Source organism: Pempheris klunzingeri, chromosome 6, assembly GCF_042242105.1.
Source record: "Pempheris klunzingeri isolate RE-2024b chromosome 6, fPemKlu1.hap1, whole genome shotgun sequence".
Classification (NCBI taxonomy): Eukaryota; Metazoa; Chordata; class Actinopteri; order Acropomatiformes; family Pempheridae; genus Pempheris; species Pempheris klunzingeri.
This window is the reverse complement of record NC_092017.1, coordinates 13,547,518-13,574,041: the sequence shown is the minus strand read 5'-3', so window position 1 is coordinate 13,574,041 and position 26,524 is coordinate 13,547,518. Positions and strand designations below refer to the sequence as shown.

At 42.2% G+C, this 26,524-nt stretch overlaps 1 protein-coding gene across 1 annotated transcript in view; it reads left to right on the top strand.

Moving 5' to 3' along the window:
- The window catches only part of agbl4 (AGBL carboxypeptidase 4), a 281,572-nt gene that overhangs the window by 228,220 nt on the left and 26,828 nt on the right, over positions 1-26,524 (top strand). Inside the window, exon 7 of the mRNA XM_070832739.1 lies at positions 24,946-25,035. Coding sequence (XP_070688840.1) covers positions 24,946-25,035 — 90 coding nt within the window. The remainder of the gene's footprint in view (positions 1-24,945; positions 25,036-26,524) is intronic.

Here is a 26,524-nt window from a genome sequence, read left to right as displayed (position 1 = left end):
CCAAGGACACTTCACAGTTCAGATATTAAATAATAGAAGATACCAGTGAAAAGACAAAAGATTAAGAGGAAGACTAAGCACAATCACAATAGAGAAATAAGAATACAATCATAATATACACGATATAATAATATTTACGAAGCATCAGGAAAGACTCATGTAAACAGATGAGTGTTCAGTTTCCACTTAAAACAAGCAACAGATGTGAACTGGTGTAGACCGCGAGGGAGAGCAACCCAGATAACTGTCCAGATGCGACAGTAAAGTAAACCAAGCGCACACCCACAAAAAGGTCCTTCATATGGTTATTTTGTTATTATGCCATTTGGCCTTTTCTTATGCTGCACAGTTTTCATTTCTAATAGCTAAATATTGATCCTATCTGATTGACAAAATGTAAAGAATGTTTTTAACGTTTCATCCACAGAAGAAAAAGGTCATCCAGGAGGATCAATGACTCCTCAGACCAGAGCTCTGAAAAGTACAAGGTCTCACTGACAAAGTAATACAAGCGCTGCTGATTACCAATAAAATGTCCAGTATAACAAACTCTCAGCACTTACTTTACTTTTTTCATTGCAAAACAATTTTCTCAAGCATCCATTCCACCCAGTTGTTTATTCAACTTGTCCCTATATGTCCACGTATTTCCACGTGTGTGTTGAGGTGCTTCATGTAATTTTCCTCTCAGTCCTGTTAACATCATCTGAACTAAAAAGTCCACTGTCTTGTTGATCCTTTATGTGATTGGTACAGTTTTCGTGACCATTCATAAGAGAATGACAACCGTTCACCATGTTTGATATTGTGCTCTGCGTCTTTTAGATCACTTCACAGCCCACTGATGAACTGATCTGTGGGACCATGTTAAGATATCAAAATGCTAATTTCAAACCAGCTTCTGCCTATTTTGCCTTTTTACTTCCAGTGTTATTTTCCTTACGTGTCATCCAGCCAGTGTTTTCCAACCTTTAGCACACTAGCTGTTAGTCTTCCCTCATGTGTTGACAGTGAGAGTGTGATCTAGCTCGCTGTGTGGAGACCAATTCACAGAGTGGGAAGCGCCTGTGTGGGAGCCAAGCTGTGAGTGTGGAGTGTGTGCCTGAGTGTGTGTTTGTGTGTGTGTGTGTGTGTGTGTGTGTGTGTGTGTGTGTTTAAGTAACAGAGACTCAAGCTGACAGTTTGCCAGCAGCCTTGCACCTGCACACAGCTAGGTGTTGATCTCAGATGGGGGGTGAAGAGGGGAAGGCAGAGGGGACGACAGGCAGAGGGAGAGGGAGAGGAAGGGATCCGACACAAGGTCTTTGGGGTGGATGTGAAAAGACTGGTGAGGAAAGCAGGATAGGAGCTGTGACATATAATTCCTGTTTATATGGTTTTTTTGTATATACGTGAGTGTGTGTGTGTGTGTGTGTGTGTGTGTGTGTGTGTGTGTGTGTGTGTGTGCACGCAGGCCACAAGTGGACGGCGAACGTGCGACGGTGTGACAGGAGAGCCAATTGGAGTGATACATTCTTTCATAGGTAACTGCCAACACCAGAGCGCAGCCAGGGCCTCATTTGTCAGACTCAAGGAAATAGCGTTACAGTGTGACGTTTCACTCTGTCTCCAGAACACACATCAACAACGCTCTGCTTCAGGAGGGGAGGGTTAAAAGACTTCTTTTCCATCTGTGTCTGTCTCTTACCTGCCTTTTTGTCTCTCTTCATCGTATCTGGCTTTCCATTGCTATAATGCTGCTGAGGGCTGTCCGGTACATATGACATGCACTCGGAAGATAATATGTTGCTGCAAATGCCATCATAAATTTCGCTGCTCTACATTCATTGTCTGTTGTTAACCTTTTGGCAGCAGTGGCGAGTTCGCCTCTGACTGCAGAGCAGTGAAACTTAAACAAGCTCTCTGGAGGGACACTCAACAGTATGTCAGGGAACTCTGTGGCACTGTCGGCATAAGACACTGCTGGGTAGCCTGAATTATTGAAGTCCATAGCATTGATAATTTAATACAGTGGATCTGTTTTGACAGGGGATGGTTTAAGTGAAAAGAAAAAGAAAAGAAATTAGACTTAACATTTGGTCGCACAACGGGGAAAAATAAAACTTCTCGTCTTTGTGCATGTGTAATGTTTTCTTTAATGTTCCACCCTGTATGCAGGGATTTACTGCACTGTGTGACCTAGTTGAGATCCTGGTGGCGGAAGGAGGAGTGAGAGAAAAAGAGACAGACAGATGGGAGAGGGTTAATTGAAGCTGACATGTGTCCAGTGTTTGTGTCCCCAGATGACACGAGGCTCTCGCCCATATGCTCGTGTTGCCTTGTTCACTCCCTCTCTTCAGCCACCACCACTGTCCGATATTTTATTCACACCATTCTATTTTCACACCACAAAAAGGAAGACATCCATAAACATCATGAAAAGCTGTTACTGTTGTGTTTTCTGAGTCACGGTCTTTGTCAGTGATGTTGCTCTCTTATTTGCTGTGCATATGCACCTCGTGTGTCTCTATGTCTTTGCATGCATATCAGCATGTGGTGCCAAATGTATTATTGTTCAATCAATTATTTTCTTTTTGTTGGGTTTTCCAACATATCATAAAATATCCCAAAACCCACCTCTTCCATCTTGAGACCAAAAAAAAAATGCAATAAAAGTAAGAATAATAGAAAATAATAACATACAGGCGCATATTCTCAGACGGACATAGTGTTGCGCTCATTTGTAAACAGGAAACGTGACAGAAATGTTTTGTGTAAAGCCTGAAAAAAGAGAGTGATAGTGTTCAGTTCAAACCTTGTTTCTAGTTAAGCATACTGGCAGCTTAACACTTGTCCCAGTGTCTGATTTAGGTGTGGGAGGATTCAATCTGGCTTCACTGCAGCACCAAATCCGCTCTGATAAATACAAGGTTCCGTATTACTCCTTAAGTTTTCATCATGCTCCCTATCCTTATCGACCACTTTAATCTGCTGACCGGTTCTTTCACGTATCAGGCAGCTTTCAGGTAGGCAAGTCAAATCAGTGTCATCCATCATGCCATATTAACTATGCTATGCTGATTTACTCTCACAATGTTGGAAGCCAGGAGCAGAGGGAAAGGATCCAAACGCATATGTAGGCAGATTTTAATAAGAAAATTCTGAACAAACAAACTAGGCAAGCAGGTGCAGGTGATGATCCAGGTTACAGGTACAAAAGAAAATACAAGCACAAAATACAAGAACTGAAACCAACCATACCCGAATATGAACTGACAAGGAACAAAGGATCAGGGCTGGTATAAGAAGGGAAGGCTGACTAAGGAAGTGAAGACAGGTGAGGCAAACGAGGTAGGAAGTAGGAAACAATGAATGAACAACATCAAAAAATAAAAGCATAACAGGAGTAGTGAGAACTCAATGACAAAAGTCCTTAGAGGCATTTTTAAGAGTGTTTAACCAAACACAAAGAAGAAGAAGAAGAAGGGGGGAACAGAAGCAGCTTAAGACACTTGCGTAAGTACACCTCAGGGTGACCCCTCCCTATAGCAGCATAGCAAAGACCCTCTGGTTCCGCATTAAACATAACATGGCACTGGCGTGTTAACATGCTACACATGTGCAAACATCTGTGTACAGCCCAAAATCTGAGACTGCGTGGAGTGTACATGTTACAAACACGCTCTCTGCACATCTGTTATAAACTCAAACCTAAATCCTCTTTTGTGTAAAGTATGTATGTAACCTAATGTATTCCACTTTCTTGGTCCTATTCATTTTCATTTAAGTTTTCCTTCAAGTTCTTTCTTCAATTGAGTTCTTTTTTTGCAGTCGACACCCTGTTTTTTAGTGTGCGAGTTAGGAACTCTTTTATTTAGACCCCTTAAGTGTGTCCGCTTCACTCGTGCATGTCTGCCACTGTCCATACTGAAGTTTATACAAAGCTTTAATTTTATTACTTTTACCTTGTTAATTTTATGAGTATTTACTTTGTTACTTAGAGTTTTTTTTATATGAAATGATAATTAAAAAATACCACTTATTGTAAGGCGTAAACCTGTCAAACCTGTCTTTTTATAACATACCATGTCCTTCAAATCACCCTTTAAATTTCACTTCTATGTCACTGTAGAATTTTTTCTCTTTTCAAATTGCTTAAAGTAACATAACACAAAATGTGACATAATACACTGCTCAAAAAAATAAAGGGAACACTAAAATAACACATCCTAGATCTCAATGAATGAAATATTCCAGTTGAAAATCTTTATTCATTACATAGTGGAATGCGTTGAGAACAAAACATAAAAATGATCAATGTAAATCAAAATTAATTATCCCATGGAGGTCTGGATTTGGAATCATACTCAAAATAAAAGTGGAAAATCACATTACAGGCTGATCCAACTTCAGTGGAAAGTCCTCAAGACATGTCAAAATGAGGCTCAGTAGTGTGTGTGGTCTCCACATGCCTGTATGACCTCCCTACAACGCCTGGGCATGCTCCTGATGATGTTCGGATGTTCTCCTGAGGGATCTCCTCCCAGACCTGGATTAAAGCATCAGTCAACTCCTGGACAGTCTGTGGTGCAACGTGGCGTTGGTGGATGGAACGAGACATGATGTCCCAGATGTGCTCGATTGGATTCAGGTCTGGGGAACGGGCAGGCCAGTCCATAGCATCAATGCCTTCATCATGCAGGAACTGCTGACACACTTCAGCCACATGAGGCCTAGCATTGTCATGCATCAGAAGGAACCCAGGGCCCACTGCACCAGCATATGGTCTCACAATGGGTCTGAGGATCTCATCCCGGTATCTAATGGCAGTCAGGGTACCTCTGGCTAGCACATGGAGGGCTGTGCGGCCCTCCAAAGAAATGCCTCCCCACACCATTACTGACCTACCGCCAAACCCACAGTCATGCTGGAGGATGTTGCAGGCAGCAGAACGTTCTCCACAGCGTCTCCAGACTCTGTCACGTCTGTCTTATGTGTTCAGTGTGAACCCGCTCTCATCCGTGAAGAGCACAGGGTGCCAATGGTAAATCTGCCAATCTTGGTGTTCTCTGGCAAATGCCAATCACCCTGCACGGTGTTGGGCTGTAAGCACAAGCCCCACTTGTGGATGTCGGGCCCTCATACCACCCTCATGGAGTCTGTTTCTGAGCAGAAACATGCACATTAGTGGCCTACTGGAGGTCATTTTGCAGGGCTCTGGCAGTGCTCCTCCTGTTCCTCCTTGCACAAAGGAGGAGGTAGCGGTCCTGCTGCTGGGTTGTTGCCCTCCTACGCCCCCCTCCATGTCTCCTGGTGTACTGGCCTGCCTCCTGGATCTCCTCCATGCTCTGGACACTGTGCTGAGAGACACAGCAAACCTTCTTGCCACAGCTCGCATTGATGTGCCATCATGGATGGGCTGCACTACCTGAGCAACTTCTGTGGGTTGTAGACACCGCCTCATGCTACCTCTAGGGCTGAGAGCACTGACAAAATGCCAAGTGACCAACACATCAGCCAGAAAGGATGAGAACAAAGAAATGGTCTGTGGTCACCACCTGCAGAACCATTCCTTTATAAGGGTTGTTTTGCTAATTGCCTCTCATTTACACCTGTTGTCTGTTCCATTTGCACAACAGCAGGTGAAATTGATTCACAATCAGTGTTGCTTCCTAACTGGGCAGGTTGATTTCACAGAAGTGTGATTGACTTGGAGTTGCATTGTGTTGTTTAGGTGTTCCCTTTATTTTTTTGAGCAGTGTATATAGACTTAAAGACATATAGATATCTAATCTCGACTTGTTATTCATTTAGTGTGTCATCTTTGCCCTTCACTGCTCAGCTGTCAGTGTTGTGGGTGAAATGGTACAAAGTAATACGTTAGTGAAATTACACAAAAGTATTGTATCATACTATCCCTTGTGTGAAGTACAGTAAAGTTTAGCATATTTATAATTTTTGTGTTCCACCACAGAGATCACATTCATTCTGTCTGTCTCTCTCACTGTGCCTCTCTGTCTATCTGGTTGTCGGGATGTGTCCCAGCAGGCTTGCCGTAGACTGGCAGAGTGTTGATCTGAGTGTCAGAGGGACTGGGGGTCTCCTTTCCCAGCCCTCCTCTCTTCCACCAGCTGACAGACAAGGTCAGGGACACATCCCGCCTGTCTCTCTCAGCTCCTGACAGCGTTTCCTTGGGGAGACAAACCCCGGACAACCCTGCACTCCCTGGCACGCACCATCACCAATTAATATTGCATCACCATTTTCTAATCTGCCCCCTCCGGGCCTACTTCTCAGGGCGTGATCAGGCAATCTAGCTAGCCCTGCATTTCAACCTCCCCCAGCCTCCTTCCATAACAGGGAAAGGACCCTCAGATTGAAAAAAAACACTGCGTGTGGCGTCTCTGCTGTTGTTGTGATTTGTCTCAGCATGTTTGTGATTTATTTTTTTTTAAGGGCCTTTTCTATCTTTTAAGGGTCTTTTGCAAGACTCCTGCATAATTAACATTTCTTCCTATGTCTTAAATGAAATTTAACAAAACTCACCAGACATCACTGTGAAGAGGCTCAGAGTGGCTTTGTCCTTTATTTTGTGCAAAGTGAATTTGATTTATCTCCTGCTATTTATATTTTCAGTACTGCTCTTCAGTTTTAAGTTTATTTTTAACCAGGGCTCTAGGGATGGCAATGACGTTCACTCACTTGGTTCACCTGTTTGGTCCAGACTGAAATATAATAAACTATCGGATGGATCGCCATGAAATTTTGTTCCAACATTCATGGTCCAAAGAGGATGAATCCCACTGATTCATTAACATTTGTGATTTTGACTAAAAAGAATCATCAGGTCAAAATTTCAACTTGTTCAGCTCTTTGGCTTGTGACAAAATACCTGCCAAACTAATGGCAAATAGCAGCACTGTTAGCATGCTAACACTAAAGATGGTGAAATCACCGCTGCACCTAAAAACAGCAGCACAGAGGTGCTTGAATGGCTTTAGACAAGTCTTAGATTATTAGGGCCCGAGCACCAAGCGGTGCGAGGACCCTATTGAAATTGCGTGGGTGAAAAACATGCAAGGGAGGAAAACATGCCAGAACCCAAGAACCATGAGGTGTACGGACCCCATAGGCCCCGAGCACGAAGGCCTTGAAAAAATACGTCGAATGCAAAAAACCAGGCGACCAGGGGGCCAAAAACATAGTTGAAATGCAAGGAATTATTCTTCTTCTGCTTCTCTGAAATGAAATGCTAATTTGGGGGCCTGAACATGCACGAAAACTCATGAAAATTTGCACCCGCTAAAGTCAAGCCCCTGAACAGCGTATTATGTATGTGTACGAAATTTGGTGGGTTTGTGTATCTCTTCAAGACGTACAAAAAAGTCTCTTGGAAGGATGACCTACCAAACCAAACAGGAAGTCGGCCATATTGGATTTTTCACGCAGTTTTGGCGATTTACAGGGGACGTAAATGAAAGAACTAGTCCGAGGGGGTTGAGGCGATCGACTTCAAACTTGGTCAGCTGGTAGAGAAGGCATCAACAATGAAAAGTTATTAAAGGTCTCTACAGATTTTGAACGGTTTGGGCGTGGCGAGCTGTCAAAGTTCAGTGTCTCGCCATGACTCGCAGTCAAACAGGAAGTTGTTAATAACTTGACTGTACGTGATCCAATCAGCACCAAACTTGACATGTCTAATGAGAGTCCCGCCCTGAAGACGTCTACATGTCAATATTCATTCACAGTCACAGCGCCACCTGGTGGCAACAGGAAATGCTGTGTTTTACACTATGATCGCTCAAGACCAGCCAGTTGATCAGATCCACTTCAAATTTGGTCAGGGAAGCCTCAAGATGTTGATGTTAGTCTGTAGTGAAAACTGTGAGTCTCTGTCAAAAGCAGTTGCCGTGACGACGCGGCGAATTTCAATAATACATTTTCCTTCGCCATGAGCATTTAAAGTGCTGTAACTCCACTGTACAAGGTCCTATCTTCACCAAATTTATACCGTTTGATGACTGTCCGACTCTGAAGACATGTATATGCCAATTTTGAACCATAGTCATAGCGCCACCTAGTGGTGAGAGGAAGTTCATGTTTTATTCTCGGACCTCTCTCTCTCTCTCAGCAGGTTAATCAGAGCCATCTCAAATTTGATCAGTGGAGAGAAGAGGGTCTGCTGAACACGTACATGTAGAACTACACTCATTGCGCCACCTGATGGAAACAGGAAGTAGCACCTACGTGCCAATAATCATTTGATTTGCATGAAATTTTCACAGTGTAGTCAACACTTCATATACTGGAATACAGGACGTTATTATTAGTGGTTGTTCTCCAGCGCCACATAGGGGATACAGGAAGTTACATGTAACTCACACACTGTCTAAAATACATGAAAATTCTGAGCCGCGTGGAAGGGTCAGAGTCCAGCAACAGGACGAAGCCGCCGCACACCCCGACGTGCACAGAGGTGCGAGGGCCCTCCAACACTGCCTGCAGCTTTGATTCGTATTACTTTTCAGTGGTTCATTTTATAATCATTTAATATCTTAATATATTTGTCTGTGTACGAGAAATCACAGTGTAATGCATCTGTCATTAATTGAAAACCAAACCACTGTAAACTAAAAATAGCTTAAATAGCTTAAAGTATGATCTCTCCAAATGTAGGATTGATAAAGATTCATTGAACTTAGAAGTGCCATCTCAAAAAATGGTTGTCATCTCTAGGAGCACAATGTTGAAACATTAATAAATGTTTTTCAATTCATAATAAGCACAGTGTATCCGAAGCCCCTGAGCTTGTACTGTAAGTTAAATATAACACAGTATCCATCTCGTTCTGCCATGTGGAGCTCAGGGCAGACAGATCAGAGAGAGATTATTTTAAGCATTTCTTCCCGATGTTGACATGTGTTATCATTCTGATGCCCATGTTAGTGTGGGAGTTGGGAACATGACTTACCACTCTGTCCAATTGCTAGAACTAAGATGAGGAGCAGATGGCCATTTGTTTCAGCCTTGTACCTCCATTCTTCTCTGAACTCTGAACTACTTGCAGTGGGAGACATAACACCTCCTGCGACCTTAGTGGATCAGAGGCGCCGTCAAGGGGGGACCGGGGGGGGCGCGGCCACCCCTGAAAAATGCTTGGCCCCCCCAGTTCTGATAGGTCAAGTTCACATTTGAAAATTTCGGAAATTGTAACTACGTTGTCCGAGTGCAAGTGAAGGCAGCACTGCAGCAGCTGCTGCCCAAACTCAGAGACGGACAGTGGAAGTCATTTTCAACGGCAGCTGTTGAGACAACCAGACTAACAACAGGTAAGTCAGTCAAACAGTACTTACTTTTAGAACAAATAGTATGTGTTTGGTAAACTGTGTCTGTGCTGAACCTCCTGCTGGCTGCTCTCCGTTACTGAGCATCTCATTAGCTTGTGTTAAGGGCCGCTAGCGTCGGATCACTAGCACTTGTGCCGTGATGCTACGGCAATTTTCAGACTATGAAGAAAAAGTCTACGGACATCTCTTCCATATGTGTGACCATACTATGGAATCAGATTTGTTTCAAAAGTTTCAAGCAAAACTTATTAAAAGTCAATCAAAATAAATGGATTTGAGAGAGAAAAAAATGAACTCAAGCAAAAAATTATAACCTTATCACTTTAATCTTGAAGCAGTTGCTTGTATGCCCCCCTATGCTTCCTCTTCATGCATGCCTTGCATGGCGAATGAAAGATTCTTTCTCCCGCTTGGTGATTAGAAAAAGTTAAAAAAAACTTTATAGATCCCCAGGAGTCAATTCAAGCAAACAGGGGAACAACCTCCGGGTCACAGCCGTGTCACTCAAAAACTCAACAGCCAATAGGAACGCGCCCTTGAAAGAGCCCGCCCACGCGATAGGTTTGTGTCAAAACTCAAACAAAGAATCTGGCAGCGCAAACGAAAAAGCCAGAAGCGTAACCGAAAGAGAGAGAGGGCGAGAGCAAAACTACATCCTTGAACAAAATAAAAGACAGAGTTATTTGTTTTCAAGAGACATTTTTTATTTTGAAGGTTATAATTTTTTGCTTGAATTCATTTTTCCTCTCTCAAATCCATTTATTTTGATTGACTTTTAATAAGTTTTGCTTGAAACTTTTGAAACAAATCTGATTCGATATGATACAGGCCAAGATAACACCGTCGAGCAAACCCATGAACAGACAGAGACAGAGACAGAGCAGGGTAGTGCAGAGGAGCAGGGTCAGGCAGCGACAGGTCCAGAGAACAGGGAAGAAGTAAGGCAGCAGGTCAGACAGGACACAGCTGTTCATCCTACTGCTGGACCAACAGGTGATCTAAGAACAGTGTCCCTCATGAGGAAATGAATGGCAAGAGAGTAACTTTACCTGGATAAACATGTGGTAATAAGGTGTCAACACTGAGTTATGAATCCTGGTGCAACAACAGAAAGCTTCTTGTTCATGTTTATGTTGCTTCATGTTTACTGGTAGATGAGTTTGAACCGTCAGAACAGAACTGACTGTGGGTCCATAATACAACTGTAATCTGGGATTACTATGGACAGCTACTCATGTTATTATTGTTGGTTTTGCTGCTGCTATTTTAAATTCAGAGTAACTTATTTTCCTCATGTTTCATCGCAGATATTTCCCAGTCAAGATCAGAGGGGCCCAAACAGCCGCATATCAAGTTTTGCCCTCGTACTCTTCAAGGGGACAGAAGACGAGGCTTCAAGAAAGACTGGTACAGTGCGAACACATGGCTAGAATACTCTCAGAGCTATGGTAAAATGTCTACTGTCAAAGACAATGCTTTACAGCAGAATAAAGCTGTATTGAAAATAATCAAAGGCCTCTGTGTGGTGCTTTTAAACTTGAGTAGACTTGTTCCCTGTTACTGTTTAGTTCATTACATGAATGTACTCCCTAATAGTAAAGCTGTATATTACAACTACCCTATTAGAACAATTAATTTCCTAACTCATAAATAAACTAACACTTAATAAAACAGGCTTGTACTGTATTAGTCCATGTGCATCTAAGTAACATTAACTGTAAAATTAGAAAGTATATGAGTACATGATTCCTTAACTCTCATATTGACATCGATTCTGACTAGCTTCAATACTTACAACAGCTTTTCTTCTTGAAATTCCTTTTGGTTTTGGTGTGTCACCCCAGGATTTTCACTGGCCCTATCTGGCCCCCCCTGTGAAAAATTTCTGGGGGTGCCCCTGTAGTGGATGACTTATCCTCCTACCTTGGGGACTGAGTGATGTGCTTGTGGATCTGAGAATAGCTACAGTGCTGTCCGTCCGAGTGTGGGTCAGGAGCAGCCCGGCCGGTGGAGTGTATTTGTCTGAATCACAGCTCCTGGCTTGACTCTTCCTCTCATACTGTATGTGCACACACACACATGCAGTCCGCCGCCGTACAGACACACATGCTACTGCTCGGATTAGCATGATGGAGGAGCGTGGGGGCCATGTGTCACACCTTGGCTGCCGAAGCACTCACCTGGCCTCTCCTCTGCACTGATGGATTTACACAAGCACACACATGCATACAAAGATCACTCGTTCTTGGTCTGTTTCTTGAAAAAAACATCAGCCAAGAGGGTGTGAAGGAGAGGGAAAGAACACAAGCATGTCAGCCAGCAGATACTTCTCATATCCCACCCTCCTCCTCCTCCTCCTCGTCTTTGCATCATCACATGAGAAAGATGGAAAGAGTGTAATTTTCAGCTAAGGAGCTGTCAGTCTATGTGTGGCTGATTTTATTCATAAAGCTGACTTCCAGACTGTGTGTGTGTGTGTGTGTGTGTGTGTGTGTGTGTGTGCGTGCGTGCGTGCGTGTGTGTGTGTGTGTTCCACAGATCGCTAATCTCTCTGAAGTCCTGTTTGTTCTCCAGGTTTGCCCCCACTACAAACATTTCCCTGATCAAAGCTGTTGAAAAGGCCTGCCACTTCAAACAAAGTTTACACACTCTCACACACACACAGATGCACACGTACGCATCCATTCCAGCACAGCTCTACGGCCGGCACGTTGTCATGGCAACCACATTAATCCTAAACCAACCAGTGTGCGGTTGTTGCATCAGGCGAGCCAATCAGGAGTGGGAAGAGAAAGAGACAAACAGGAGTCATGAGCTCAATTAGCATTTCAATGTTCGTTTAATTTCAAATGTGGAAGTTAACGTCCATTATAGACACACACTTAAGGCGATGAATCCTATAATGTAGCTACTCTAAAGTATCAATGTCACCGTACATTAAAGCTACTGGTGTAATTGAAAGATGGGGATTTCCTGCTTTCATTTTAATTCACTCGCCACCTTCCCTACATCTGTTTTTTTCCTCTGTAAGAAGTTACACAACAATCAAAAAAAGAATAATAATATAATACATTTTTTTTTTTGATATTCCAGAAGTCATTTAATTTCCAGAGATAAGCGGTGATGTTATCTGAGACATTTGATGTCAGCTTTATCTGGGAGTTGTATTAACAGCAGGTGTTACGCTGCATTTAAATCCTTTCAAGTTAACTTACAGACAGATAAGGAAATGGATAACTCCTAGACTTTTTACCTTTTTTAATCACAGAAACAAAACCAAAAAAAAGAACATTTAATTTTTAGACTGTGGGTAGAATAAAATCTCTCTCTTTTTTTTGATTCTATGCAGCATCAACTTGGGTCACAATGTAGATTTCACCATCAATATCAATTAACTGTGGTAATATTCAGTTTGGGGAAGAAATGTGTTTTAATCGTACAATGATGGTGTTCTGATTATTCTGGAGTGAAATGTTTACATATATCTTAATGAGTGATGAGTAAAGACGTTTTTCAGCCGTGTCTCTAATTGTAGGAATAATTTACAATAATACATATTATTTAGAAGTCTGTCAACACTCCTCTGTATCACAGTGGCAGCTGATCAGAGTATGCCAAGGAGATAAAATATTACCAATAGCATGTAACACCACAAACTGTAGGATTTTATCTCGTCATCAGCACCAGCTGATCCCGACTGGAACGGGCTGACATCTGATCATATATAATATGTCTGTATTGATGTATATGCTGGTCAATGCAGAAACGTCACTGATAAGTTAAACAGTGATTCCATTGCAAAGTTCGTCCACCAGAGAAGAAAGATAAGTTTCGTTTTAAACAATAAAATAAGTCACTAAATAAACAAAAGAGAATAAAATGTAAGGATTCAGTATGTTTATGATATGTGCTGTGAAAAGACATTACTGTTCCTGATATATCATCTTTTTTTTAAAAACTTTTTTAATGCTTTTGTTGTGATGTCCAAATTCAAACTATAATTGGTTCAACAAATGCAATATGCATTGAGTATTTTTTGATTGCTCAAATATGACAGAAGGATTTGGTAGTGGTAAATGGCCTCTGCAGTCTGCTGACTACTCAAACCTTCTTTACGCTTCATTCGCATTCAGTCGTGCACTGATGCCATAGGCTGCCATGCAAGGTGCCAACCTGCTCATCAGGAAGAATCCAACCATTCACACACACACACTCACACACTGAAGCTTTGGGGTTCGGTATCTTGTCCAAGGACATTTGCAGTAGCCAGCGATCAAAGAGCTGATCAAGTGGACGACCCTGTACCTCCTGAGCCAAAGCTGCCCGAGAACTGTGTGTCTGTGTCCCACCAAATTAAGCAAAATTTGCATAGAGGTCAAGAACGTCTTTGCATGTCAGCAGGCGAACCACTGCATCAGAGTTGAATCTAAAGTTTCCTTTTAACTATATCGAGCTACTGTAATTTGACAGCTACAAGAACGACACGGTACTAATCCTGGAAAAACGTAGTTTAAGTTAATGACGACTTTGAGGAATTATGGTGCCTGTTTCATTTAATCAAAGATTTAATCCAACTATTGTCATGACTACCTGTCCTAAATGACAGTCCTAAAAATGCCAAGAATCACAAGACTCTCTCAAATCTTTCCAGCATCCCAAAGCAGGCTGCTTTCAAATGCTTGACAGGAGAGTGTGTGACCATCTGACTTAAAAATGAAATGAAGAAATGCCTATTACTAGAGCCGATTTTCTACTGAAAGCTTTGGAAATCACTAAAGAGCTGAACAAACCCACAGTTGAGTTCAAAGTCTGTGTAAACGATTGATGCACCGAAATTGAGTGTGCCTCCATTGCAGGACTTCTTGCCCAGCACTTCCTCTCAGACTTCAGAGAGAAGCTACTGATTCTGATGGAAAACTGGTTCTCTTTGAGATGGTAAAATGGAATTAGAAAGACCTGCAGGCTACAGTTTGTTCTGCTTGCTGTATTTATTTAAATAACTCAGGTGTATAATAATTTCTAAACCATATACATGTGTTAACTTTGCTCACTAACACTGGCTTCCTCCAGCTCTACTCTGGTTTATGATGAGCAGCACCAGGTAACCTACTGTAGTTTGGTGAGCCTTCAGTGCATGTAGCTGTAACAGTGCTGTTCCCCGGGACAGCTCACTGTGTAAAACTGCACCGCTGACTGCATGTCATAGTTTTTTTCTGATGTAAGAGCTGTCCAGCAAGCTAAGGAGAACAGAGTGCAGCTCTTAAAATGGGACACACGACTGTCAGGGATATAAAAAATAAAAGAAATAGGAGAAATTGTAAAAGTGGAAACGATAAAGACTGCTACTGGAAGCAAACAGCAGCAACAGAGCTCTATTTACTTTTCCTCTATTGTTGGGAAATATTAGGATTTGCTTTCTTACCGAGACTTAGATGACAAGTTCAATACCGCTTTCATGTCTGTGTGTTAAGGAAAGAGCTAATCACCTCCCTGGAGGTGATCATCTTAGCATAAGGACTGGAAGCAGGGACAGATAGCTGGTCTAGCCCTCTCCAAAGTTCAAAAATACACCTACCAGCATCTTCAAAGACTCCAAATTAACACATTATATTTTGTTTGCTTAATCTGTGTACAAACCTACAAAAAACTGTCAATTGTGGTTTTACAGGGAGTTACTCTCTGCGACAATTTCTTGGCCAAACAACAGTTCAGCACACTGACTTCCTGAAGTCTCTTCGCCGCAGTGAAGTTTCGGTATAATCAGCTGAGATGCTGCACATGAGTACTGGGCGGGGAAGATAAATGTATGAAATTGTTACAGCACATAAATAAAGCAATAATCATCTCATTGCTTTACGGCCATCAGCAGTCACAGTTAGTACTGTTTTTTACAAATGAAAATATAAACAGCCAATAAAACAGATAATAGGATCTTGATCATATCCACAAAAAAAACTCTCGGTTGATTTTGGATGATTTTTCACTTTCTGCTACATGTAATTGGTATTAAATGCTTAATTACTAAAAAATAGTTATTTTTGCTGTCCTTTCACATCTGGAGACAGCCTCATGTGTAAGCAGGGAAAAGAACTAAAACTCGGCCCTTTATGTTTCTGGTGTTAATAAAGAGACGGGGCATATTATCACATTGTCTCCGTTATTTTGTTATTGTTTTTGGTGTGTCCCAGTGGCCTGTTGATTTGAGCGGAACACTAAGTGGTTGTTAATGGCACAAACATGACTGTGGTTTTAAAATAGCAGACCGCCCATTAGGCTGGTATTAACAAGGTAATGGCCTGTTACTAAACTGCTGAATGACATTGTCGCTGCTGCCGAGCCGAGCTGGTGTCCGCATTGCACACATGATCTAACACACAAACACACTCACACACACACACACAGCACATATAGTTCTTCCATGCACAAATACACAGATACATGCATGTGATCTGTATAATGTATATGTGTATAAACTGGTGAGCAGAGCTGCAGACTGAGCGTGATCGACGGTTACTTGGAGTTGCTGTAGAGGAGAGGAAAAAAAAGAGATGAGAGACAAGAAAACAGGTAGAATTGAATGGAATAGAAAAGAAGAAAAATTGACAGAAAGACATAGCTGGGAGGTGTGACTGTAGTTATTAAAGCTGGGATGCACTATGGTTGTTTACCTCAGCCCGGCTGTATTGTTGTGGCTCAGAAATTATTGATAGGTAGGAAGAGACGGAGTAATAAAGAACTACACATCAGTTCTGTCTGTGTGTCTGTCTGTCTGACTGCTCTCCTTGTCAGATGGGCTTTAGTTACAGCTTCTCTCTGGAAAGCAACACTGGTCCAAATGACATTTAAGAACAAACTGTGTCCTCTTTGTCCATCTAGTGCTCCATTGTAGGTGTAGGTGTTGATGTACTGTATGTCCGCTTGTGCACGTTACTCCACAATCATGTACAGTGCACATCCACACACACACACACACAAACACAATCCTACACTGTGGTGCGGTGGATAGGGCAGCACAGTAGGGGGTATATCCCTGGGAAATCATTTCTCTCTCTCCTTTCTTCCTATTTGTAACTTGTCCTTTCAAGCAAGACGGCCCTTAAAGTTCAGTGGCGCATTCTTCAAAAAAGGCTATTACTGGCTGCCTCTGATTCTGTATCATGCCGCGCGCAGACCAGCTCTCCCTCCTTTTTATGTTCCTCTCCTCCTGTCATCATTTTCTGACGGCAAGAGAGGAGAAGTCAGGGTTTCAGAGAGGCCTGTGACCAATGCCTTGAAACCCTAAGCAGTCTCCGCCTCTGACTTTGCGCCAGACGTCCGTATCATATCGCTAAAAGGGAGTATTGCTTTTGATACTTGACAGAGCTCCCTTTTTGTCTCGCCCTCTATGCCAACTGTCTATCACACTCGTTCTCAACACTTACGGGGCTCCATAAAACAGTGTGTGACTGTAAGAGATACGGGCTGCCTCTGAAACGCATGAAGAAAGGCTTGAAGTTGATGTGGGCCCTGGAGTCAAGACGAAGAATAAAGGTTTACATACCCACAAGAGACCATGGTCATGGGGCTACATTTCTCAAGCTTTTCTGGCCTGTAACCACATTTTTAGACCTCAACTTTTAGAGTAACCGCTGTCTAGTTGTCATAACAAATGTGGCATACAGTTTTTAAGAGCATGAATAAACAGTCGCTCCGAATAATACTCTATTTCTCTATAGTTTTGTATTTACTTCATTTCACTCCAGCCTATAGTGAATGGCAGCAAAGTTCCCTGGTGTAATTAAAGGTTTGTATCTTAGTTTGGTTCACCTTCAGCAGCTTTGTTGATAACGATGGAGTATTTAGAGTATTTTTTCTATATCTTAGGCTTTTCAACTTGTTGCGTTGTGCGAAGGTATAAAAAAGCAGCTTAACACCCCTGAAAATCTTGTTTCTGCTGACCTCCAGTGGTTTAACTTCTCACCTTGTGCGCAAGTACACACCGGCTTTAGTAGCGGTACAATAGGTCGTCCATCAATCAAAAGATCTGCGATTCAATCCCCTCCTCCTCCAGTCCACGTCTCAAAGTGTCCTTGGCCATGACACTGAACCCCAAATTCAGTGGGGACACAGTTTGTGAGCATGTCTCTGAGGTGTGAGTGGGATAATGTAGAGTTAAAGCATTTTGAGTGGTCAAAAAGACTAGAAAGGCACCATACAAGTAGAGTCCATTTACCATTTACTCACACTTCTGATCACGCCCATCAGAGACACACTTCAGTGATATGGCCAGAGAGGGCAGTGTGGAACGCTTCCTTTCAGTCTGCTGTTAAATTTGCCGTCCTCTAAGTTTTGCTGTGTTCACGCAGGCAGCACATAAATGAGCTGCTTTAATTCAATATAATGTCTCGATTTTGTTAATGTAGAAAACAGGGTTGTCCTCATTTAGATCATTATTGTCATGGCGTATTCACTTTACTACTCATTTGTGACCCTAACCGACCAACCAGAGCTCGCAGTGGTGGCAGTCTGCTCCCTGGTCAGTGGTGGCCAGAGGCTGCACCTCCCCAACTCCTCTCATCATTAACATAATTAGAAAGCCCTTCAGCTCAGGCTCGAATGTTGATGTTTAGGACAGATCGTCTCCCCTTCTTCCCGTCCCTCCCATGCTCCTCTCCCTCCGTCAGTGTGTCTCCCTCTATCACTCTGTCCCTCCCATCGTCTGTGACCTCCACTGTCATCACAGCTGCCCTTGAGGAGCAGAAATCTCTCCATTTCACAGGGACCAGCCATAAGGGGGCTTGATTGCGGCAAATTGATCCATAATCACACAGCGCACAGAGCTTTTTATCCTGCCGCCTCTTCATCTCCACTTTAGAGGCCCGCCGTTGGCGTATTTACATGCTGTCATCTCAAGGGTTTCCTCTGCTCCCGCCCTCCTCTACGTCTCTTTTTTCCTCCCTCTCTGTCTTTTTTTGTCTTTGCCTCTCTTTCTCTCTCTAGCCTTCATTTCCTTTATGGCTCTCCCAATTTTCTTTTCTCTCCTTCTCTCCTGTCCCTCCCCTCCCCGTCTGGATGTGATGCCAATCGGAGTGTCTCGACATGGTCATTGTAATCCCCTCCCTAGGTCTGCTCTGTCTCTGTCTCTCTCTCACACACACACACACACACACACACACACACACACACACACAGACACACTCCGTTAAACCTCTGACCACCACATCTCTGCTTTTGATTGCTCTCTTCAGTTACACACACATCCTCAATGGCTATGATGGCCAAGGAGACAGAGAAGAATTGAAGGAGTGAAGGAGGGAGGCGGGTACAGAGAAGGCAAGGGAGTGTAGAGATGAGTGGTTGACAGGATGAACGTATAGAGGGATGCTCCAGAGGCAGAGGTGACTTAACCCAACAAAGCAGTGTCATGCAATGTGCCTCTCTATCCTCTCTCACCCGTGTCTCACTTGCTTCTTTTTCTTCTTTCCATCTGTGCAATTCAAAATCGCTTTATTGGCATGACTTTAATTACAATTATAGTATACGTACATTAACATCGGTTTAAGTCATGATGAACAAAAAAAGATAAATGCTTTACGCCTATACAACATGCTACAGTATACTACACTATTGTATACAGCTATAGGGCTGTAGCTTCTGTTGGGATCACTGAAGCCATATCATCTATACTTTTTATTGAATTTCTGGGTTTCTTATCCAAATTTCCAAAAAGGAAAAAAAAAACTTTATTATTTTATTAAAAAATGTATAAGCAAATTCAAGTCATTGTTTATACTCAATACCTAACAAAAGAGTAGTATTCATGATTTCAATACCAGATTTTCATTTCAATATGTTGAGGGCTTTGAAACAGTTGTTACACCTTCATGTTGGAAAATACAATTAACGGGAAGCAGGAGTAAATAAAATTTGAAAACTTAAAAGGTAGACTGTCTTTGTGGTGGACCTTGTAAAATACTGACTACGATCCTTTATTTAACGTTGCTGAAAGGAAGACAAATTGTTGCTGACACGTCATTAAAATTATAATGGTGATGGTTGTGGAGAAAACCACAAGAGAAAGAGATAAAAATCATTAATAGGAGGCAGATTTGGGAGGAGCTCAGTAAAGTTTAATGTGTTGTTCTGCTGATTTTCTGCTTCTCTTTGTTCTAACTTCACGTCTCTCTCACTGTTTGTCTTTCTCTCTCCCCCTCGCTGTCCTCTGTCTTTTTATCAATCATCCTCTGTGTCTCTGTCCATCCACCTGTCTGTTTAAATATCCTCTCCTCTGTAGCTTCCTCAGCTCAGAGAAAACACCACGGGCCCTTTTTATAACAATTAGCAATGTTTATGCATTGACTTCATTTTTCTATTTTTCACTCTTACTGCGTCTCACTCTCTCGCTCCTCTCTTCGCACCTCGCTGAGAGGTTAGCTGTGTAATGTGTGGTGTGTGAGGTGACAGAGGATGCTTTATGAATGTGTTAGGAGGCCTTGGCAGTGCCCCTGCCTCCCCACAATAAGATGAGCTGAATAAATCTGAGACACGCCACAGGCTCTCAGGCACCTACGACACACACACACATGCACACACACAAGTTAAAGTCAGGGACCTGGTCAATTCCTGGGGAAGAAAACAGCATCATAAAACTCTTATCACTTTAGAGCCCTCTGCACTTCGGCGCATATCCCCATCCCTCTCTGTCTCTCTTTTTCTTCTTTCTTTCTTCCCCTCTCTCTGTTTGTCCTTGAGGTGGCAGAGGGTGGTGTCAGCGGGTGGAGTGAGGGGGGTGTGAAGAGGTGCAGAGCTTTGATGCTTGTTGGGGCTCACTCAGCTGGGCAGTACACGGTGCTGCATCTCGTCCCAAGGCTCTGTATAAATTCAACGCCAGTGACAATTTACAGCTCGCGCCCATCCTCGATATGACACACTGAGCAGGGCGCCAACCGTGTCTTGTTGCCATCTCACCAAAGTGAGGCTAATTTATTACAGTGTAAAACTCACAGAGCAGAGAGAGGGGGAAGGCAGAGATATAGAGAGGCCTTGGTTTGAGACTTGGTATAATGTGGTATAAAGCTGTGGCCAGTGTGACATTGTTTTTTTTATTGTTTCACTGTGTACAAGGGGCGGGACTGCAGTATATCCTGGAGCATATTTTCCCTCCCTATTGTGTTCTAAAGATTGAGATATTCCATATTTCTTCTGGTTTAATATAAAACTTAAGATGCTATTTAGAGTAAAATAAGGTAACTATAGATGTGGAGTTTAGTGCCTTTAAATTGTCTTAAAATTGTCCCCATGTCACAAAGTTTGGACACTGATGATATTAAAAAAGTAAGCAAATCTGGCTCTATCTTCTTGAATCAAATTTACTTTTTAAGTGGGTAAATGTATTTAAATATATGCCATGATGCTTCAAGAAGGTCCTGACAGGGCTTCCTTTGTACTGACTGAAGAAGAATGATGAAGACGATCTCAGTTAATTATATCATGTCACAACTTATGAGATTGAACCCAAAGTTCCCAGGACTGCTGTCTCAGAAAGAGCTGACCAGCACAATCAGGACTGACCTTCAGAATCCATTAGATTTATGTTGTTTTTCACAGGCACTTTTCTTCTCTCCAGTAATTTACATATTTATCAGAGCTGAACGTAGTTTGACGTCCTTTAATTTTTTTTCTCCTCTCGGCGAGCTGCAAGAGAATGAGTAGTAATGTGCCGTACAGTGCAGCGCGTGACTTTGGCAGGTGAGAAATATGCTGAGGGAGCACTTTGATTTGGAAGTGTGGGCATAAATTTTGCCTCCACCGCTTTCACTCACTCATTGTCACGTCCCCCTCCCCTGCTCGGCCGCCACTCTCTTACTGGAGCCCTCACTTTCTTTCACTCTCAGATTCTTATACCTTTGTGTTTTTTTAGCCATGTTCTCTGAGCTGCCATGACAGGTACACAGAGCACTGTGATGATGTGAAGTTAAAGAGGTTCATCATTTGGAGACATGGCCTCTCAGCAGCTGGTAGTGTTGCCACAGCAGCATGGGTACAGTGAGAAATCAAAGTCCCAAAAACAGGATGTGTTACCATAGTATTTTCCATTACTTGAACAGTTATTTGAACACTGTTTTCTGCTCCTAAATTGTACTATCACCACACACCACTATTACCCACAGTTTCCGTTCAAATAAGTATTTTGCCACATTGCATGAATCTTTTTTTCAACATCATAGAGTAGAAGAGACTTGCATGCTTTTTTCCAGCATGTGTAGCTGCTCTATTAGACTAACATGGGCACCAAAAGGGAGAAAATAAACATGTATATTGCCAACACTCTTGGCTATACTCAGCCTTTGATATCAAAGTTTAGCGCATCATCGTCTTGTAAGGTATTTCAAATATATTATCGTACAATCTAATGCTCAGTCAGAACTTGTGAATGTCCAGTGGTTTCAGATCACATTCTTCCCCCGGTCATGATTTGTCAATGATGTCATGATGTACTGCTTATTCCATTTGAGCAAACAAATGCACACAGACGGGACAAATTCACTTTTTCTCTCTGCCATAATGAATGTACACCAGTGCTAAAACAGTTTGTTAATTAACTGATTAGTCAATAGACAGAAAATTGTTTGGCAACTATTAATCAATTAATCGTGTAAGTCATTTATCAAGCAAAAGCAGCACCACACACACACATTTTGAGAGGTTGGCACGCTTATCTTGGTGCGCCTGAAATAACAGGCACGGGGAGTGCGCAACCGATGTTGTAAAAAGGGCGCTTATGCAGTCAGAGGCCAAAAGGGCAGGTGCTTGAGCACCATCTGGGGTCTATATGTGCACGTGCCTGAGCAAAAGTGTAAAACATTTGCTGGTTCCAGCATCTCCAATGTGTATTAACTGATTTAAATGAATATCTTTGGGTTTTGAACTAAAAGACCAAATTTAAGACATCACTGTGAGTTCTGGAAAATTTTCTTGGGTATATTTTACAATTTTTCATCAGTTCATCAACTTAATAATTTATTGGTTCATCAAAAACATAATCAGCACATAATCAATAATAGCAATAATTATTAGTTGTAGCCCTAATTTACAGCCATACAGTACAATACAATCATCATAATACACCTGAAGAGGGAAAGCACATCTCAAAAATAATGACAAAAGAAGATGGTGTATTGAATTTGAATTTTTACTGCTCATGTAAATGAAATGGCAGTGATGTTTGTGGGACATTCAATGGAAGCCATTTATTTGTGGAAACACTGCTGTTCTGGGTTGTTTTTCCCTCCTGCTACAATCTCCAGAAACCCTCTGCAAAGACAGACAAAGAGTTTGAGAAAAGAAACTTAGATCACTTGTGTTGCCTTGGAAAGCTACCTTCCAGTCTAATCCCTTCCCTCTCTTTGTCTTCTACTTTGTCTTTCATTCACTCTCTTTATTCGTCTCTCTGTCATGACAGCCCCCCCCTGCCTGCTGATCTCTACTGACACCTTGAGGTCAAGAGATGCTGCTGCAGCGCTGTGCTCTTGAGACTCAAGCATAACTTGACCCTAACCTTCATGTTATATGTCACCGAGTCAAAAATGAGATTTTTCTTTACATCTAGTCTAGCTATGGTAGCTGCTTCCCCCAAGTTCTCTCTGGGTGCTGGGGTGCCTATGGAATAGTGGGACTTAATTTTGTGCTACATCGCTCGGCTGGGCACAGCCAGATACAGAGGAATGCAGAGATACAGACACATAAACACAACAACCACTTGGGGAGCGTTTGTGAGAGCCCTGAGGAGACATAGTTACACGCACACGCACACACACACACATACACACACACACACACACACACAGACCGATGTGGGATAAACAGTGGATCCATTGTAAGCTTCAGGAGTCTGCTGTAAGAGATTGTTTTGATGAAGCAGCAAGGGCACACTAGCACTGAGACTAAATGTAGCATGGCCACAACGGTTGAATTCCCCGACAGTCAGGACCTTGGCAGCTGCGTCTGGTTTGGCTCACAACTTTCTGGGTTCTTGCTTTTACTGTAGGGAGAAAGGCTGTGTGTGTGTGTGTCTGCCTGTGCTTTTTTCTTTCCTGATCCCAGCTTTGTACTGTACAATGTGTGTGTGTGTGTGTGTCTGTCTGTCATGGCTGTGTTCTTGAATATGGAGTCTGTGTGGTGGCCTGGGGTCGAGGCCAAAGTAGAATTTCTAAGTGATGGAATTTCACAGCCACCGAGCACCCAGCGGCCAGCCAAACCGTAAGCACTCACATTTACAACAAACGGCCCGCCCCGCTCCACGGAGACTCCTGAATGGCAAAGCCATTTGTCTCTGTGAAGGGCAGAGGGAGAGAAAAGCGAAATAAAATCAGAGGGAGAGTACTTAAATGGAACAACGCTTTTTTTGTTTACGAGCCCTAACCACTCAAACAGACACACATGCACACACACACACACACACACACACCCCTCTGAGGCTAAATTGGAATTAAGGAGAAGGAAAGGTGCATAGCCTGTTGCTAATTAGCATTTTCTCTGCTCAGCAGAAGCGGGTGGAAGAATCGATAAGATATTACGTTTGTGTATAACGATGAGGCACACAATCACTTTCATCCATTAGCAACAGCAGATTAGAGGAAAAAACACTGGCCAAGAAAACAGCAAAATTTTGACCTCTGTGGTTTTCAACTGGGCTGGGAGCACAGAATGGAGACTGTTTTCGTTGTTCAGCCTGTCTGTTGTACAAAGAAGGAATGTGAGCAAGAGTGATTCACCAAACATCTGCACGAACATAAGGGGTTAATATAACCTCTTTTCAATTGGAGGTTAATTTGACTTTTAGAATACAGCTTTTTCTGTCTTTTTGATCCTTGCTTCAAATACACCATAAGCCATCTCTGGAGTTTACCCTCAAACATTTCACTGCAGATATTGAATAAAACATTTAAACACTTGAGATCAGTCTTGTGTAATTAAAACTTGCACATGTAGTCACTCATATCTCCAGAATACAGAAAAAAAGTCCAAGTTCTGAACTTTTTTGAGGCAAGAATCGACGACCTCTCGCCTTGTTTCAGGAAATCTCTCCAGTTCAACATTCTCAGGTTTCACAAGTATGTTAAAAGACTCATTAATCATTATTAATGCAAAAAATCCCCCCAAAAAATCCCCCCCAAGAAGTCTACAAAATCCAACTCATCTGTCTGACACCCCCCAGAAGTGTCTATCCAGAGAGTCTTCATCCAGACCTGAGGACTTAAATCAAAGAAGACCTCTATCAGGTCATACCTGTTGCTGGCTGATCCTGACCTCTGTAGATGTATAATTCACCTTGTCTGTTGAATATTCTGTGCCTTCTGTTGGTTTGATGTTTGATTCATGTGTGTCTGGCTGAAAATGGACGACCGGGTCAGCGTATGTTTTCACCCAGCCTCTCACACTGGACGGTCAACTCTGGCAACTCTGAGATAAACTTGAGACAATAAGATCTTTGTCTATATAAGACTGAGAGTTTTAAGAATTGCTGTCTACAAGTAACTTTGTGCATTAACAACACATCTTTCTCCCTTTGACACTGTGTCTTTACCTTTCTTTACACCTTTCTTTACACCTTTCCTCCCTCCCTCTGCCCCCCCTTCAGACCATCAGAGCCCAGAGAGGGAGAAGAAGCTTGTCTTTCTCACAGCTCGTGTTCACCCCGGAGAGTCTCCTGCCTCCTTTATCTGTCAAGGTAAAGTTTTAATGTAAGCGCTCTGTTTCATTGATTTGATTCAGATGCAGCACCACTGGGCCATGTGTTGTTCAATAGTGCAAGCAAACATGAATATAAAAGAGTCTGAAATTACAATTATGTGTCATAGAATTACAATGCTTATCTCAACGCACCACATGATACACACCAATACAACATAAAGAGAAAGAGTTAACAGCACATATTCACTTTCACAAGAATCACAAAGCATTGCTGCATATTACATACAGTATTATACCTTCACAACACATGTCTTGTCTCACCGAGTCTTCTCAGTCTTTCAAAAAATATAATCCCCAATCAATATTTTTCAAATTATAGTAAATAACTTGTTTCTCAGGTCTTGATATTAAAGGCAATACAAAACAAAAAGCATTATATATTCTACATAGTTTACCCGCATAACTGCTAAAGCCAAGAAAATGATACTTTTTCCCGCGTCATGCTTCAAAAATGCCTATATTTCCCATGATGCAACTTAATAGCACCTTTAGCACCTCCAGTAAATTCTCAGTTCTTAAAACAGGTTTCTGGTTATAAATTTGAAGTCTCCAAACCCAAACAGATATAACCTTGTTGACATTGTCAGGGTAATTTTCTCAAACTTAAGAAAGCTCCTTCCAGAGCCACAGATGACTAACCCTAACCCTTAATGTCTGTTTTCAAATGCTCCTACTCCTACTAATACAAGTAGGATACTAATACTCCTATTGCATAATAAAGTGAAGCCATAAAACTGAACTTCCCTGTAGATTTCACATAGTTTTAAGTATCTTTTGAAACATGCTTCGCTCCTGTTAAATCATTCTCAAGACACATGCTCTGCAGACATGAGATGTCTGAATGTTACAGGAATAGTTATAGGAACCTGTATGTAATATCTCAGGAAACACAATCTGAGGATATGATAGGATTTCATTGTCTTCACTACAGACTCAAAACTAATAAAACAGACTGAAAAACTGCAAACCTTTGGGAAATTGTTTCCTTGTGCAGTACAGAGACCTAAAAGACAGTTTTTGCAGGATTTAATGACCCTTGCTCCCTTCCTCCTGCTCAGGCTGAGGTGAGTTAGCAGGTTCGCTCCGTCTGGATCCCACTTCCTTGTTTATAGGTGATAAAGGGACGGAGGGCACGGCCTTACCTTTAGTGGTGGTCCCTGTCCACTGCTTTGACTCAGTGAGACAGACTGAGGACAGTCTGTTAACGTTAATGAGGTGTCAAGATGGTGCTGAAACAGAGAGGTGGTTGATGGGTAAAGAAAAAATAATGTCTTTGTCATATCTATCTATCTATCTATCTATCTATCTATCTATCTATCTATCTATCTATCTATCTATCTATCTATCTATCTATCTATCTGTCTATCTACAGTGTTATTCTGTTGTGTGTGTGTGTGTGTGTGTGTATGTGTGTTTCATCATGAATCAGATGAGTTGGCTTCCAGCCTGCAGTGTGCTGCCTGTTT